The sequence below is a fragment of the Plecotus auritus genome, assembly GCF_963455305.1.
Source record: "Plecotus auritus genome assembly, chromosome: 4".
NCBI classification, from domain to species: domain Eukaryota; kingdom Metazoa; phylum Chordata; class Mammalia; order Chiroptera; family Vespertilionidae; genus Plecotus; species Plecotus auritus.
The window spans coordinates 55,340,455-55,357,399 of record NC_137775.1 but is presented as its reverse complement, the minus strand read 5'-3'; the positions used below and the strand labels follow the sequence as shown (position 1 = coordinate 55,357,399).

Below are 16,945 nucleotides of genomic sequence, written 5' to 3'. Positions count from 1 at the left end.
CTGGGAGAACTTTTTATTTGTGTATTTTTTCATTTTGACTCCTATTTTAAGTAATTTTACTTTAAATGACTTTCTCTGGTGCCATTTACCTTCTGAATCTCAACTGCCCCATCTGTATGATGAGCATAATAGCATTTCTCATAGGACTTTCTTAAGAATTACATAAGGTGTAATATATGATGCCTAGCATGTAGTTAGCATTAAATAATCATTAGCTATTAAAAGTAGTAGTTTAATAATTCTGTAATATATACTGTATTAAATATATTTTATGATGCTTAGAATTTCAGCTTAAAAACTGAAAACCAGTCTCTTAAGAAGAATATTTCAGCACTTATCAAAACTGCTAGAATGGAAATAAACCGCAAGGATGAAGAAATTAGTAGCCTTCACCAAAGGTATAATTGAGGGGTTTGGATCTATAAATTACATTGGGGTTGATATGTGTAACATTTTTAACTTTGTAAAGATATAAAAAGATGCATTTTATTAAATATATAAGGTTTTACTGTGACTAATGGTATATCCTAATGGTATTATAATGATATATATGATTATTAAATAGAATATTGCCACATAGCTCTCTCTGAATATATTCAGTTTTCTAATACACTGGGATATTTCTCTGATACTCTTTACTCCTGAGAAGATGGTTGTATGAAACTAACTCTCTCTCTCTCTCTCTTTCTCTCTCTCTCTCTCTCTCTCTCTCTCGTTGGGGCCAATAATCTGTTCCAGAGAATTTCATGTCTCTCTTCTCCTTTATAGTTAAGCCTCCAAAACAGTATATAAACTTTGTCTCCATTTTCTATTTCCACTTACTCTTGAACCTAATACATGCTGACTTCTGTTTCCATTTGTCTATTTGGTTAACACTAACTGCCACTGAATACATCAAGTAGTTTTGATTCTCATTTTCACTTATACTCACATGCTGTTTGACATAGTTGACCCTCCTTTCCTGAAATAGTTCTCTCCCTTTGGCTTTCATAATTCTTAGTTTTCTTCCTAAGTTGAGATTTACTCTTCTGTACTTGGCTAAATTGGAATTCCTCAAAGCTCAAATCTATGTCTTTCAGTATTTTCTTAAGTAAGTAATCTTACTAATACTAGGTCATTTCCATTTATATGTAGATTACTACTTCACATCTGTATAAAATTTTCAAAATTACCTCATCCAAAACTGAATTTATGATCAAACCTCTTTCATTGAGCTGAATAGATTTCCTGTCATTCATTCAGCTGGTGTACATTAGAGACCTAGGTGTAGAATGACCGTTTAATTTATTGCCCAAACCAGAGCACTTTTGTAAAGACCCTATCTCCAAATAAGATCACATTTTGAGGTACTGGGGATTAGGATTTCAACAAATGAATTTTGAGGGGATACAGTGCAACCAAACAAGATCTATATAAGTTGTACTTATTGCCTTAGGTTGTATATCTCCTATGTCCTCCTTTGTTATATAAAAATCTCCCCCTATTCTCTACACATAGTACTAACTGGGAGTAGATTTGTGGAAATTCAGGGAAGTTTTGGAAGGAAGTTCAGGAAGATGGACTTACTATAAAAAACTAAAATTAGTTATTTACATACTTGTTAAGAAAACTGCTAATTTTCTGAAACACTGATATAAAACCTTAAGACTTAGGATTTTTAAAAAGATGCACAAAACAATAAATACCATTTCCTTAGGAAAGAATTACAACTCTTTATTCTTTTCCTTTGTGCAGTATGTGCTACTTTAAGATGGCTATTGATGCTTTAGTTTACTGTGGGATTATATGTAAAACAGATCATCTCTGTTGTCCCACAAAGTTTCATCTTCCTTCTGTTTCAGTTGGCCTACAGTGAGTGAGGGTAAAAAATAATGTCACTGTTTTAAAAGAAGTGAATTTTTGGTTAGTTTGGGAGTTCTATGCCTGTGGTGAAGAAAGTCTAAAAGACATTGGCAAGTGCTAGGATAGAACTGAGACGTTCTCTAGAGCTCGTTTGAAAAAGGAAATGAAAGAGAGTTCCGTGGTTTGAAAACTGGCCCATTTAGTTGGAAGCTGGTAAATTCTTATTACTCATGCCTTTATACAAAGTAAAATTAGTGTTTCTAGTGTTTAAAAGTCTAGACCCTGACTTTTAAAGTGTATTAAATGTGATTAAAATTTGGATTATTAAAAAGCAATAATTTTGTTTTTTTGTTGTTAATTTCTATTTCTTAATAGATTGTCTGAGTTTCCACATTTTCGAAATAATCATAAAACTGCAAGGACGTCAGATATAGTTAAAACAAAAGACTTTACATCCAGACCTCCCCATTTGGATGATTGTGCAAAGACTGATCACAAGGTGAAATGTGGTGTTTCTAAAGATGGACATCATAGCACTTCACTCCCAAACATCGAAAAGGAAGTAAAATTGCATTTGGAAAAAAAAAGCACTTTGCATTTGCCTTCGTCTATTGAAAAACACTGCACCAATGGCATTTGGTCACGTTCCCATTATCAGGTTGGTGAGAGTAGCTCAAGTGAGGATAATAGAAGAGGGAAGAAAGATAGTGGATATAGCCATTATAGTAGAGGAACTGATAGAATACGAAAAGACTTAAACACTAGCTGTGGTGATGGTGAACCAAGGAACTTAGAGGCCAGTCCAAGGCTACAAGGACGTTCTGAGAAATATGGTAAAGGTGAATCAAAAGCTGAAAGCAAAAATTCAAAGTTTAAAAGTAACACAGATTTGGATTATAAAAATGAACGCTTTGGCTGTTTCTGGCAGAAAGAGACCTTTAGAGAGAGGTCACATACTCGAGTAGAATTTCAAAGTGATAGAAAACTAGAGAGGCAAAGTGAAAGATCACAAAATACAAATAAAAAAGAACTTAAATCACAAGACAAAGAAGAAAGAAAAGTTGATCAAAAACCCAAATCAGTAGTAAAAGACAAAGATTACTGGCGAAGGTCCGAACGAGTATCATCTCTTCCTCATTCTAAGAATGAAATAAAATCTTCTCATAATTCAAGTAAATATCATCCAGAAGAGAGAAGAGACAGGGAAGATAGTAAAAGAGACCGGGGTGTAAGTAATCATAGTTTTCAAGAAGGAAGATTTTCATCCTCCCTTTCAACCAGTAGAACTCACAAACACATTGACTCCAAGGAAGTTGATGCTGTGCACCAAAGGGGAAATACACTTTTAGAAACAGAAAGGCATAGAACTGAAGATAAGAGGAAAAGAGAACAAGAAAGCAAAGAAGAAAACAGGTATATGAGAAGCGAAAAAAGAACATATACAGTACATTTGCAGAAGATTAACAAAGAAAATAAGCAAACCACTACTGATTTAAAGAGACAGAATGGACTGAAAAATGATAAAGGTGAAGTCTCTAATAATGATGTTTCTGAACACACAGATAATAAAGACCTTCCAATTAAAGCTGAGAGTGGTCCAAATGAAACAAAAAATAAAGACTTAAAGTTGAGTTTTATGGAAAAATTGAACTTAACTCTTTCTCCTGCTAAAAAGCAACCTATTCCTCAGAATAATCAGCATAAAATAACTAGTATTCCCAAATCCAGTAGCATATGTGATTTGGAGTCTTTGGTACAGGATAAAACAGTGATATGTGTTCCCTCTGTGAGTGAACATATCACAGAGGAAACTAAATCAAAGTTATTGGAACCAGAGGATGCTCTTGCAACAGCATCATCTGAACCCAGGACCAGTATTCCAGAAAGGAAACCAGAAGAAGAAAATAGTTTGTTAATTAAATCTGTTGAGAATACTATGCAGTGTGACTTGCCTATTTGTGGTACAGAGACTTCTTCAGTACCTGTGGAAATGGAACAAGCAGAATCTTTGTTTCCTTCAGCAGCAGAAATGGAACAAACCATTAATGGTGCAAGGACAGCAGTACCTGTGGCACTGGACATATTACAAACAAATGTTTCTCAAAACTTTGGCTTGGAATTGGATACCAAAAGAAATGACAGTTTAAATTTGTGTAGTATTTCTGAAGATGCGGAAATGAAGGAGGCTTTTTCAACAAAAGTTGCCAAATCCAGTGAAAGCATTTTGCCTCCTTCAATTGAAAAAGCTGACATTTTGCCAGTAGTCCTTTCAGAAGTTGGTAATCCAAAGTTCGAGCCTTCTCTTGTAGAAACATCACTGGTTGAGAGTAAGTCTTGTCATCTGGAGCCTTGTTTACCTAAAGACACTCTAAAATCTTCACTTCAGCATACTGAGTTAATGGACCACAAATTGGAAATTGGTGAAACAAACTCAGTATATAATGATGAGAACTCAGTTCTGAGCATTGACCTTAATCACCTAAGACCTATTCCAGAAATCATTAGTCCTCTGAGTAGTCCAGTGAGACCTGTAGCAAAAGTACTTAGATTGGAAAGCCCATCTCGAGTTCCATTATATAACAATCATAAAGGTAATTTATATTATCTTTTATAACTTAACCTTTTTTTTGAGAATGTAAAATGCATAAACAAGATGAAGTAGTGCTTTTTCTTTTTTAATAACACATTCAGACTCACATTAACTAGAAATTGAGCCTTTTGTCTTAATTTAGGTAATTTAAAAAATATATACTTTTATTGATTTCAGAGAAGAAGGGAGAGGGAGAGAGAAATAGAAACATCAATGATGAGAGAGAATCAATTGGCTGCCTCCTGCATGCCCCCTATTGGGGATCAAGCCCTCCTGGTTCATAGGTTGATGCTCAACCACTGACCCACACTGGCTGGGCAGTAATTCTTATTTCTACAAAAAAAGGGAGTAGAAGGACAGATTATTTCAGATATTCTTTGCTTGCTTGCTTTCAGATCTATTTTTTTATTTTTTAGGGAGAGGGAAAGAGAGAGGAAAAGACAGAGAAACATGGATGTCAGAGAAACACATTGATTGGTTGCCTCCTACATGAACCTCGACAAGGGCCTGGGCTGGGGAGGAGCTTGCAACCAAGGTATGTGCCCTTGACTGGAATCGAACTCGGGACCCTTTGGTCCTCAGGCCAGCACTCTATCCACTGAGCAAAACTGATTAGTACCAGATCTGTTTTTATTGTTCAAAAGCATCATCAGATGTCATAGAGTGGGTAATGCTGCTAACCTGAAGTAAATATACCTGAACAGTAGATTGATGGTTATCCAAAAAAACAAACTCTGCATTATCACTGTTGTCAGACACCTGAATACCTTCTGAGACAGATGACATGAATAAGTGTTAGGCATTAACATTTTGCAAAAAGCTATTAAAATAATGAAATGCTTCAGTACTTAAATTTTTTTGTTATATTTAGTATAGAAATGTCAAATGACTATGATTTCAAGGGTCATGTGATTATAATATATTTTTCTTTTTCACAGATGTGTTTCCACCAAATTCAGCTCATTCCACCTCCAAGAGTCAGTCTGATCTCAACAAGGAAAATCAAAAGCCCGTTTGCAAGTCTGACAAATTTACAGAGGCAGACTCTCATAAGAATTCATCTTTAGTTGAATTAGAAGAAGGAGAAATTATAAGCGACAGTGAAAACTCTAAACCACAAAATAGTTTTGAAGAAATTGCAAAACCTAGAACTTCTACTGAAGTGCAGAACAGAAAAAATAGTCCGGGAAATAAGAAAAGCACTGTGCATTTGGATAAAGACAAAAGGAAAACATCTATGAAAGTTCAGCAGACCAAAAGGAATTGGAATAAGAGACAGAGTGAATCTAGCAGGTCTTCAAAAACAGAGAAAAAAGATAAGACAATGAGTACCTCCATCCTGGAAAAAATAGTTCCAATTATTGCTGTACCTTCTTCTGTACCAGAGGTTATGCACATGTTACGAATGATAAGAAAACATATAAGGAAAAACTACATGAAATTCAAGGTAAAATTTCCATTAAAACAATTTCATAGAATTATTGAGTCAGCAATTTTGAGTTTTACATCACTCATTAAACACCTTGACTTATCCAAAATCTCTAAGTCAGTGACTACTTTACAGAAGAATCTCTGTGATGTTATAGAATCCAAACTTAAGCAAGTTAAAAAGAATGGCATAGTGGATCGTTTATTTGAACAACAACTACCAGATATGAAAAAGAAAGCATGGAAATTTGTAGATGAACAACTTGATCATTTATTTGCAAAGCTTAAGAAAATCTTAATAAAGTTTTGTGGTTTCACAAACTTTGGCAGTGACAGCGATGAAGGGAAATTGGACAAAAGTAAAGAGAAACCACAATATTCAAATTGTCAGAAGGGGAATGTGGTCAACTCCAGCAAAGAAATGCCGAAAGAGAAAGCCTCAAAATCAGAAGATTCTATTTATTACAGGTATTCACTAGGATGTAAAAAATCTGAGGACAAACATCAAGACCAAAATAACTCTGAAATTAACATAGTAAAGAATAACATTAAAAAAAGCGTTAACACTTGCTTTGATAATATTAAATGCCCTCAGTCTGAAGAGCACTCCTTGGAACTGAACTGTCCGAGCACCCCAAAGCCAGGAAAAATGGAAGGCACTACCATAGAGGATACACAGACATCCCAGCATGCAGCCTTGAAGCCAGAACGCTGTTTTGAGATTCTTACTGAACAGCAAGCATCTAGCCTCACGTTTAATTTAGTGAGTGATGCACAGATGGGTGAGATATTTAAAAGTTTGTTGCAAGGTTCTGATCTTTTGGACAACAGTGTTAACTGTAATGAAAAAAGTGAGTGGGAGTTAAAGACTCCAGAGAAACAGCTGCTAGAGAGTCTTAAGTGTGAATCTATACCAGCTTGTACAACCGAAGAGTTAGTTTCAGGGGTGGTTTCTCCATGTCCTAAAATGATTAGTGATGATAATTGGTCATTATTATCGTCTGAGAAAGGTCCATCTCTGTCTTCAGGACTTTCGTTGCCAGTTCATCCTGATGTGTTGGATGAAAGTTGTATGTTTGAAGTGTCCACTAACATAGCTTTAAGTAAAGATAATGTATGCAGTTCAGAAAAGAGCAAGCCCTGTATTTCTTCCATCCTGCTTGAAGATTTAGCAGTGTCTTTAACAGTACCATCACCTCTGAAGTCAGATGGTCATCTCAGTTTTTTAAAGCCTGAAGTTTTGTCTAGTTCAACTCCTGAAGAGGTTATTAGTGCCCATTTCAGTGAAGATGCCTTACTTGAGGAAGAGGATGCATCGGAACAAGATATTCACTTAGCTCTGGAGTCTGATAATTCGAGCAGTAAATCAAGTTGTTCTTCATCATGGACAAGCCGGTCTGTTGCTCCAGGCTTTCAGTACCACCCTAATCTACCCATGCATGCTGTCATAATGGAAAAGTCCAATGATCATTTCATTGTGAAAATACGGCACGCAGCACCATCTACTCCCTCCAGTCTTATACAAAATATGGTGGCTGGTGAGTCATTGACATCTTTGCCCAGAGTGGGAAAGGAAACTGATGAAGCAGCAGAGAAGGAATGTATTTCATGTGAGAACACAGTTTTTAAATCTGTGGAAGAATTAAAACATTCCAACGAAAATGTTGACAGCAGTAAATCAGCTCATGAAGAACAGGGCTGTATGATACAAACACAGGTTCCTGATATATATGAATTCCTTAAAGATGCTTCTGGTAAAGTGGGTCATAGTAATGAAGTGGCTGATCAATGCTTCAAGTTGCATCAGGTTTGGGAACCAAAAGTGCCTGAAAGCATTGCAGGATTGCCTCCCATGGAAGAAATTCCACATTCTGTCGAGGGTCATCTTCCAAACACATATGTAGACCTCACAAAAGATCCAGTCACTGAGACTAAAAACTTGGGGGAATTCATAGAAGTAGGAGTTTTAAACATTAATCAGTTGGGATATTCTGGTAGCAATTTGGATCAAAATGCTCAGATATTAGACAGTGTGCAGCCTGATACTGTAGATGCTTTTATTGATTTGACACAAGATGTTTCAAGTGAGAGTAAAAGTGAAGATCACCATCCGGCTTTAGCTGTTGGACACTTGGGGTGTGAGGTGTTCTGTGTAGATGAAGGTGACTGTGAGGAAGAAAAGGTGCAAGTGGCAAAAGAGCCTTTGGAATGCATGGTTGTGGAAAGCTGTATTGATTTGACCTCAGACTCTCCCAGTTCATGTGAAATAAAAAAGGAGGATTTAAAATCAGAACCGGTATCCAATTCTGATAGTTTAGACTTGCCTGTGGCTTTGGATAATGCTCACAAAAAGAGGAAAAAACTTTCTAATCTAAATCATTCTTGTCAGAAAAAACAGAGAAAGGAAACAGAGTTAACCAGTAAGGAAAAGACCAAGAAAATTACCCAAAATTCTAGTGAGAATGGAGAAGCTCACCAAAGGAAAGCCAGTAAGAAAAAGGCCCCTGCAGTGACTAAAGATCCCTCATCATTAAAGGCAAGCCCCAGGATTAAGGACCCATCAGCAGCATCTGGCACTTCTGTAAACCTTTCTGCAAAGAATATTATTAAAAAGAAAGGAGAAATTGTAGTTTCATGGACAAGGTAAGGATCTTATGAGACATTTTATTTTTATTCTTTTAATATGGAAGTCTTCATGAATTTGCATGTCATCCTTGCACAGGGGCCATGTTAATCTCTGTATTGTTCCAATTTTAGTATATGTGCTGCCAAAGTGAGCACTTATGAGACATTTAAATCAGCAGGAAACTTTGAGAGGCCAGAAATCTATTCTGTCTTGTCATAGTTCTATCCTATCCTAAAATAAGGAAAGTGATGACTTCTAAAGTAGTCAATGTTAATAGAGAATACATTCTGGAGTATAATCTATAGCAGTAGCTCTTAACCAGGGATGTGCGTTAGCACCATGGATAGAACTTTTCATTGTGTTTTAACCTAACTGTTAATTTTAAAAAATGATTCTTGTAAAGAACTGGTATCACATTTTAGAAAGGAAGAATGACAAGTGGGGTGGTGAAATAGGGCAAAAAGTGTGAGCATTTATAATTTGAGCGTTTCCCTAAATTAAGAGTTTCAAAAAAGTTTATAAACAGGTTGTACTTTTGACTTTTACGTGAACTGTTTGAGAAATGCTGATTTCAGGACCCCATTTCAGACATAGGGTTAGCCACAGTTGTAAACCATTGCACTAGAGCAGGGGTGGGGAACGTTCAGCCCATGGACCATATAAGGCCTGTGAAATGATTTGGTCTGGCCCTGCCAAGGCATTAGGAGCGAGTTAATTAAGTGTTTGACCAAATATAGCAGGCTAATTTTTAAGAGGATAATTTTGTATGGCCCATGATGTTATAAATATCCAAATAGCCCTTGGCAGAAAAAAGGTTCCTCACCCCTGCACTAGAGGTTCATGATCTGCAGACTTAACTAGAGTGTATAATGAGGGAAGCTGAATTTTGTTGAAATTGGTCATTATTTTTATTTAATACCATAGTCATCTATGCATTAATTTTTGGTTACTTGGAGATGACACAGTAAAATTTTAGAGATTGTAATAGTACACATTGGTTCTGACCATGTACAAAAAGCAGAGGCCTGGGAATTGGAAGATTTGGATTCTATTTTACTTTCGTTCTTTTGCTTATTAAGTCTGTCATCATGTTTGACCCTAATTTTTAAGGTACAGTATACATTAAAGGTAGAATTTTTAAAAATCTATACTTTTGTCATTAGAATAATAAACGAGTATGTTAGTTTTAGAAAATTTTGGAAATACGTATGTGCTTACAGATTAAAATCATCTTATTTCTCAGAGATGATTGTCAGTGTTTTGATATACACACTTTTTTTCCTATGGGTTTTAATAAAAATGTCACCTCCTATTGATGGACATTAGACAGTGGAATTTTTGGTACCTTTCTACTTTAATCTACAAAAGCTAAATAACATTTTCTCCCTGTAGAAATGATGACCGGGAAATTTTATTGGAGTGTCAGAAAAGCGGGCCATCAATAGAAACATTTTCTTATGTAGCTGCCAAGTTGAATAAAAATTCATCTCAGGTAACTTCCCAATTTTTACATCTCTATAGTTTCACAGATGTAAAATACTTACACTTCATTTTAACATGTTTAAAATATGTAGATTCTTATTTGCCAACTTCTTTAAAAATATGGCTTTTTATGTTGGACTGTTAAAAACTTGGTGATTGTGGAAGAACAATCCTAATTTATTTTTCTGTTGTCTTACATTTACTTATTTGATCTTAAACAATTTTTTAATTGGGGTGGTGAACACACAGTATGATAAACAGATGATGTATAATAGAATTGTACACCTGAAGCCTATATAATTTTATTAATATCACCCAATAAATTGAATTGAAAAAATAAAGATCAATATTGAAAGTTAAACTAGCAGTCACCTTTAGTATGAAGATATTTTATTTTTCCAGACATTACTTCATCTCTTTATTATTGACAATAACTTTCTTAAGATGTTTTGTGGAAGTAGTCATAAAAAAAAGATCTCATAGAGCCGAGGATGGGAGAAGAGCCAAGTGTCTGAGCAGCACTCCCAGCTTCCTCTCTTCTACTCTCTGCACCTTGCTCTCACGGCCTGCCCACACTGCCCCCCTGCCATCTGCTCGCCACCCAGAGCAACTTCCACCATGTCCACCTCGGCGAGTTCCCACTTGAACAAAGGCATCAAGCAGATGTACATGTCCCTGACTCCGGGTGATAAAGTCCAAGCTATGTATATCTGGATTGACGGTACTGGAGAAGGACTGTGATGCAAGACCCGGACCCTGAACAGTGAGCCCAAGAGTATAGGAGAGTTGCCCGAGTGGAATTTTGATGGCTCTAGTACTATGCAGTCTGAAGGCTCCAACAGTGACATGTATCTTGTTCCTGATGCCATGTTTCGGGACCCTTTCTGCAAGGATCCCAACAAGCTGGTGTTCTGTGAAGTCTTAAAGTACAACCACAAACCTGCAGAGACCAATTTAAGATATACCTGCAAACGCATAATGGACATGGTGAGCAATCGGCATCCCTGGTTTGGAATGGAGCAGGAATATACTCTCATGGGCACAGATGGGCACCCTTTTGGTTGGCCTTCCAGTGGCTTCCCTGGACCCCAACATCCATACTACTGCAGCATGGGAGCAGACAGAGCCTATGGCAAGGATATTGTGGAGGCTTACTACTGGGCCTGCTTGTACGCTGGCATCAAGATTGCAGGGATAAATGCCGAGGTCATGCCCGCCAAGTGGGAATTCCAAATAGGACCCTGTGAAGGAATTGACATAGGAGATCATCTCTGGGTGGCCCGTTTCATCTTGCACCGAGTGTGTGAAGACTGGAGTGATAGCAACTTTTGATTCCAAGCCCATTCCTGGAAACTGGAATGGTGCAGGCTGCCACACCAACTTCAGCATCAAGGCCATGCGAGACGAGGACAGTCTGAAGTACATTGAGGAGTCCATCAAGAGGCTGAGCAGGCGGCACCAGTACCACATCCGAGCCTACGATCCCAAGGGGGCCAGGACAATGCCCGGCGCCTCACTGGATTCAACGAAACCTCCAACATCAACCACTTCTCTGCTGGCGTGACCAACTGTGGCGCCAGCATCCGCATTCCCCAGCCTGTGAGCCAGGAGAAAAAGGGGTATTTTGAAGACCGGCGCCCCTCTGTCAACTGTGACCCCTTCACAGTGACAGAAGCCCTCATCCGCACATGTCTTCTCAATGAAACTGGCGATGAGCCCTTCCAGTACAAAAACTAAGTGGACTAGACTTGCAGCCATCCAGCTCCTTCTAATTACTTCTTCATCCAGATCCCACTCTCGCCCCTCTATTGTCATAACAAATGTAACTCAAAGGGCAGAATATCAAGGTCTTCTTTTATTCCTCACGCCCAGTTAATATCTCTTGCTTTCTTTGGCCAGGTTAGAGGGGTCAAGTTCTTAGTCTCTTCACACACACACACCCTTTTTCCCCCCATCACTGAAGCTTTCTAGTGTTTTAGTGGGGAGAGGGGGGCACATAACCACTGCTTCACTTAATCAGATGTTTGTCCAACAGGCGTAGCGATCTGGACAGTGAGCATAGTATTTGTGAAGGGAGGGGAAAGACCTTTTTCTTCTTTGAGGTAGCTGAAGGGTGTAGGAGTGCTGGTCTTGCTCTGTGATTAGGTTAGATACTCCCTTTGGTTGGGAAGTTCCATAAAAGGTTATAAGCAGCTTTCTAATGAAAGTGAGAATCAGGAAAGATGGGGGGCAGCAGGCAGGAAGCCCTCTTACCTGCCAACCGTGGCCTCTTCGCAGTGACCTGCTTCCCTGACCTGGGGCTGAGTGCCCTCACTGGAAGGCAAGCTCAGCATAAAGGGATGGGATGGGTAGCCCTACCTCTGAAGAAAAAGTTCTCATTGGTCCTCCGTTTATAACACAGATCAGTAGTATTTTTATATTTAAATGCAAAAACAAAAAAATTATATATATTGGTGTGCAGATATGTGTGCTTTTTTTAAAGGGGAAAAACCGTTCTGGTCACTGGGAGCCAAATTTGAGGCGAGAAGTCTGGTTAGAAATAAGGCTCTCATTTTGAGGGGGGCGGGGGTGAGGGTAACGGTGCTTGAAAAGTTGGCTGTTGGGGCTGTTAAACCCTCACTACCATTTAAGGGTTTCTCTGTGCCCTGCCTGCCCTTCTGGACACGGGTTGGCTAACAGGAACAAATAGTAGCAGACACCCGAGCCCCATGGCTTTGGTTTATAAAGACACATGTATGCACATGAGTTGGCTGGTCAACTTGAGCATGTATGTTACTGACAAGTGGGTATTGGGTTATTTTCTGGGGGACTAGCATGTCACTAAAGCAGGCCTTTTGATATATTAAAAAAATGTTTTTTAAAGAAAGAAAAAAAAGATCTCATTGTAATACTTAAAATTAATACTCATTTTTTACTTTTCAGGTCTCAGAAAGATTCCAGCAACTATTGAAGCTCTTTGAAAAGTCAAAATACAGGTAGTTAATGGTTGTACTACAGAAGATTAGTAAAATAAATGTTTGATACTGGAACTCTGTAGTTAATGGCCTTTAGTCATCAAAGGTGTGAGTAGTGGGTGAGAGACATCCAGTTGGGGTCCTGCTTCAGTCACAGGTTGGAGGATGATTGCTTGTGCAGGCTTCTAAGGTCACCAAACCCACAGGATGTGCTCAGAGTTGCAATTCAGGTCAGCATGGCATTCCTCCCTAACCTTCCTGATGAGTCTAATGTCGGAGGGAATCCATTTGATGATTAATAAAAACATTTTAATATTTTAAAATATAAAACATATACTTGGAATCCGTTATCATCTGAATAGATTACATGATTTACCATGTTAAATTATTAATAATATTCACAGACATGTTTCCTCAGTTTTTTCCCCCCCCCTCCGTTTTTTTAAAAGCCATTCTTGTACAGGTTTATTAAGGCAACAGTGTTTTTCAGCAGGATTTTCCTGTAAGACCTGAACCAGTTGCTTTGAATATTTGGACTTCACATAAGAAAAATTATAAAGATATTTAAGATATTATTTTTCAGTTGATCTGTAGTCATGATTATTTAAATGCAAAATAACCAATTTTAAATTAAGTTCAGATCAAATTAAATCAGAATAGAAACCACATTTGGCCATAGACCTCAATGTGAAGGGTTTTCAATATATTTGAGTTATAAATCTATTTCTAGACCTGATGTAAATTACTGCTTTAGAAACTGATAATTTCAAAGCAACTAGTTTGCTATTAAGATCTTCAGAAGATGGCCAAAACCGGTTTGGCTCAGTGGATAGAGCGTCAGCCTGTGGACTGAGGGGTCCCAGGTTTGATTCCGGTCAAGGGCACATAACTTGGTTGCGGGCACATCCCCAGTGGGAGGTGTGCAGGAGGCAGCTGATGGATGTTTCTAACTCTATCTCTCTTCCTTCCTCTCTGTGAAAAATCAATAAAATATATATATATATATATATATATATATATATATATATATAAAGATCTTCAGAAGATGTTTAGTAGTTTATTGTGAAGTTAAAATTCTATTTATATAATTCAGAATGTGAGATTTAATAATGGGGAATTTGAAGAAAGAGCTTGTTCTAAAGACCTTTAAAATAGTTTAAGGCGACAATGACCTGGTTATTTTTCAAATTTACTGTGCTTTAAAATTTTCACCGCCTTTAAGAAATTAAATTGAGTTTTTTGTTTTACTTGAATATTTTCTTAAAATATGACTTCTATTCTCAAGAAAATAATGTACATTCATGGAAGAATTAACTTGTATCTGGAAGTGATGCTTATTAATTTGAAATTTCCAAATTCCATTATAAATCTTTTATTGGATTTGATACTTGAGATTTTATTTGCTTGCATGATAGCATAATGTGTTGCTTCATTCCTAGCTTGTCTCTTAACTGATTTTTCCCTCCAAGTACTATAGTCTCATTAAATTCTTTTCAAAATCAGAGTATAATGATAAGGTTTCCAAACTGATTCTGTAAAAAGCTAGTTTTAAACATCAGTATTATCTAAGTAGAACTCAGTTAAAAGAACAACACTAATGAAATGGTCATATCATAAAAATAGAATCATAACTTTAGCATTTTCTTACAGATAAGTTGCTGAATTCCTTGGAGTCTCAATTGACACTGCATACTACACAGAAGCTTGGAATTCCTCATGTTTTAAATGGGGATGTAGAGGGCAGTTTTATGACATGGGTTACTAAATTATCTACATTTGTTTTTAATTGCTGACTCTTTACTCTCAAGTCAGCTTGTTCCAGTCATCAGTATGATTTGATTATCTCTTATTAGTCAAGAAACTTATTTTTAAACAGGTTAGAATTTGTTATTAAGATAAAAGCAACAACAATATAATATTGAAACCTTAATTTTGATATTTCAAAGAAATGAGTTTCTTTTCTAGATTTTTAAAAATAGTTTTGTAGCATTTTTAAATTAACCATTAATTAGTTTGTTTTCATATATTTTTATTTGCTTTTCTAATGGCCTCATTTTGGTAAATTGTAAAGTAATTTAAATAGTGTATCTGTAAATATGTATACTTAAAATTATGTAAAATACTTTGTGTGTGTGTATCTGTGTTTGTGTGTATACACACATAAATGGCTTTGCCTAGCCAAGGAATTTTTTTTATATGTATAAAATTTTTGTATAAAGTTTGCTTTCAATACCAGTAATGTATAAATAAAACCGTGTAAAGTTCTGTTATATTTTGATTAGAATGTTGTTTTTTTAAATGTGTTTAGATAATAATTAAAAGGAAAAAAGATAAAACTCACAGTGGACATGGGAGGCTATTGTGAAGTTGTTCTTGGTGATGGTGCAGATGGCTGAATGTCTGTGCATGGATTCATTGGAGAAAACCAGTTGCCTTTGCCTGCTTTCTCACAGCAGGTACTAGCAGAGTGAAGCAGACCTCTGGGCAGGTATCCTCAGCTAAAATCAGGGCAGCACAGAAGCTCTTGTGGGGGTGGGGGGGTGTCAAGATTTGGGGAAAGCAGGTAAGGATTGACTAGATTGTGCGTTGTTTGCTCTTCCCCCTTCAGATTCATAGGACTGTGGGTCATTATCTAGGCTCAAGAGTCTGGAATTGCCTTAGGAAATTGCCATTTCTCCTATTGTGTCTGAAGGGGAAGCCCTGCTTGGTAGATAACAAACTGAAAATAATTAACTGGGTTTTGTAGTGCCTGCCCTATTGCCTATCTTCTTCCCTCTCTTTGAACTTCCAACATGGCCTAGAGGGCTGGCCCTCAGTTCTTCCCAAGTGCCTACTGTCACCCAGAAAAGCCCATACCACCAGGTTAAATGAGTTCACAAGCCAAAGTAAAGTGATAATTAAGAGATGCCACTGTTTCAAAGAAAAACAACAAACAAGACCCTAGAATTTAAAAATAAAGCCAATAAGCATCAAAAGAAAAGATTTTGGTAATGTGATACAAAAATAAGAAATAAACCAAGTGTAAATATATGAAAACATAATATTTAAATAAAGAACATAACAAAATGGAGTAAAAGTAGAATGGATACAGCTGAAGAATGAATTAGTTTGAAAATCAGATTGAGAAACTTTTAGAAGTAAAAAAAAAAAAGTACACAAAACCAAATAGTAAATATGAATGCAGATTTCAGTGAGGTGAAGGATAGAAGATGTGCCAGTATTGGAGTAACAAAAGAAGACCAGAAGAGGAAAAAAGATTGAAGGGCCAGAGAGCCAAATGAGAGAGAAGGAAGTGCCCGCATCTAGACACATACTGAAATGAAGAGTTTCACCCTGGCTGGTGTGGCTCAGTTAACGTTGGAGCAACATTCCATACACCAGAAGGTGGCAGGTTTGATTTCTTGGTCAGGGCACATAACCAGGTTGTAGGGTTCAATCCCTGGTTGGGGTGTATGTGGGCTGCAACTGATGGATGTTTCTCACATTGGTGTTTTCTGCTTTCTCTGGAATCAAAAAATACTCTTAAAATTTTTTCAATTTTTAAAAAACATCCAATTTGAACAAGTCTCATTTGTTGTAAACACTATTCCTACCCCATTGCTCTTTAATGCCACCTTGCCAACAAAGTGGATGACCATAAATGTGTAGGTTTCTTTCTGGAATCTATTTTGTTCATTGGCCTGTTTGTGTAATCATGCACCCATGTTATCACTCTTAATTACTATAGCTTTCTATGTCTTGATGTCCAGTAGACAAGTCTCTGGCAGTAGTTCTCATCCTTTAGTGTGCTAATTTCTTTGGAGACTGGGATGAGATAGTCCGGCAGCCCCTTCTCTTTCCCAGCAGCAGTGCAGTGCCAGGGTTACTTACCTCATCAGGACATTTCAGATTATTACTGAGAGGTTATAGGAGAGTCTCCTACTCCGTGCTCCTGTCACTTTCAGTATACTCAATATTGAAAAAGAAATAAATTTTCCTTAGCTGTCTGTCTGTTGCAGCCTAATAGAAGATTGCTAGAACACA

At 37.1% G+C, this 16,945-nt stretch overlaps 1 protein-coding gene and 1 pseudogene across 3 annotated transcripts in view; both read left to right on the top strand.

Moving 5' to 3' along the window:
- Positions 1–15,269, top strand: part of CASP8AP2 (caspase 8 associated protein 2) — a 30,782-nt gene extending 15,513 nt beyond the window's left edge. For both annotated transcript variants that reach the window (XM_080663891.1, XM_080663890.1), the window contains exons 6-11: positions 283–398; positions 2,218–4,433; positions 5,371–8,503; positions 9,879–9,978; positions 12,891–12,943; positions 14,573–15,269. In XM_080663891.1, coding sequence (XP_080520017.1) covers positions 283–398; positions 2,218–4,433; positions 5,371–8,503; positions 9,879–9,978; positions 12,891–12,943; positions 14,573–14,576 — 5,622 coding nt within the window. In that variant the 3' untranslated portion in view covers positions 14,577–15,269. The remainder of the gene's footprint in view (positions 1–282; positions 399–2,217; positions 4,434–5,370; positions 8,504–9,878; positions 9,979–12,890; positions 12,944–14,572) is intronic.
- On the top strand, positions 10,587–11,800 carry LOC308246026 (glutamine synthetase-like; annotated as a pseudogene). The gene has a single exon. The product of its transcript is annotated as a glutamine synthetase-like (transcript).
- Positions 15,270–16,945: the final 1,676 nt, after the last annotated feature.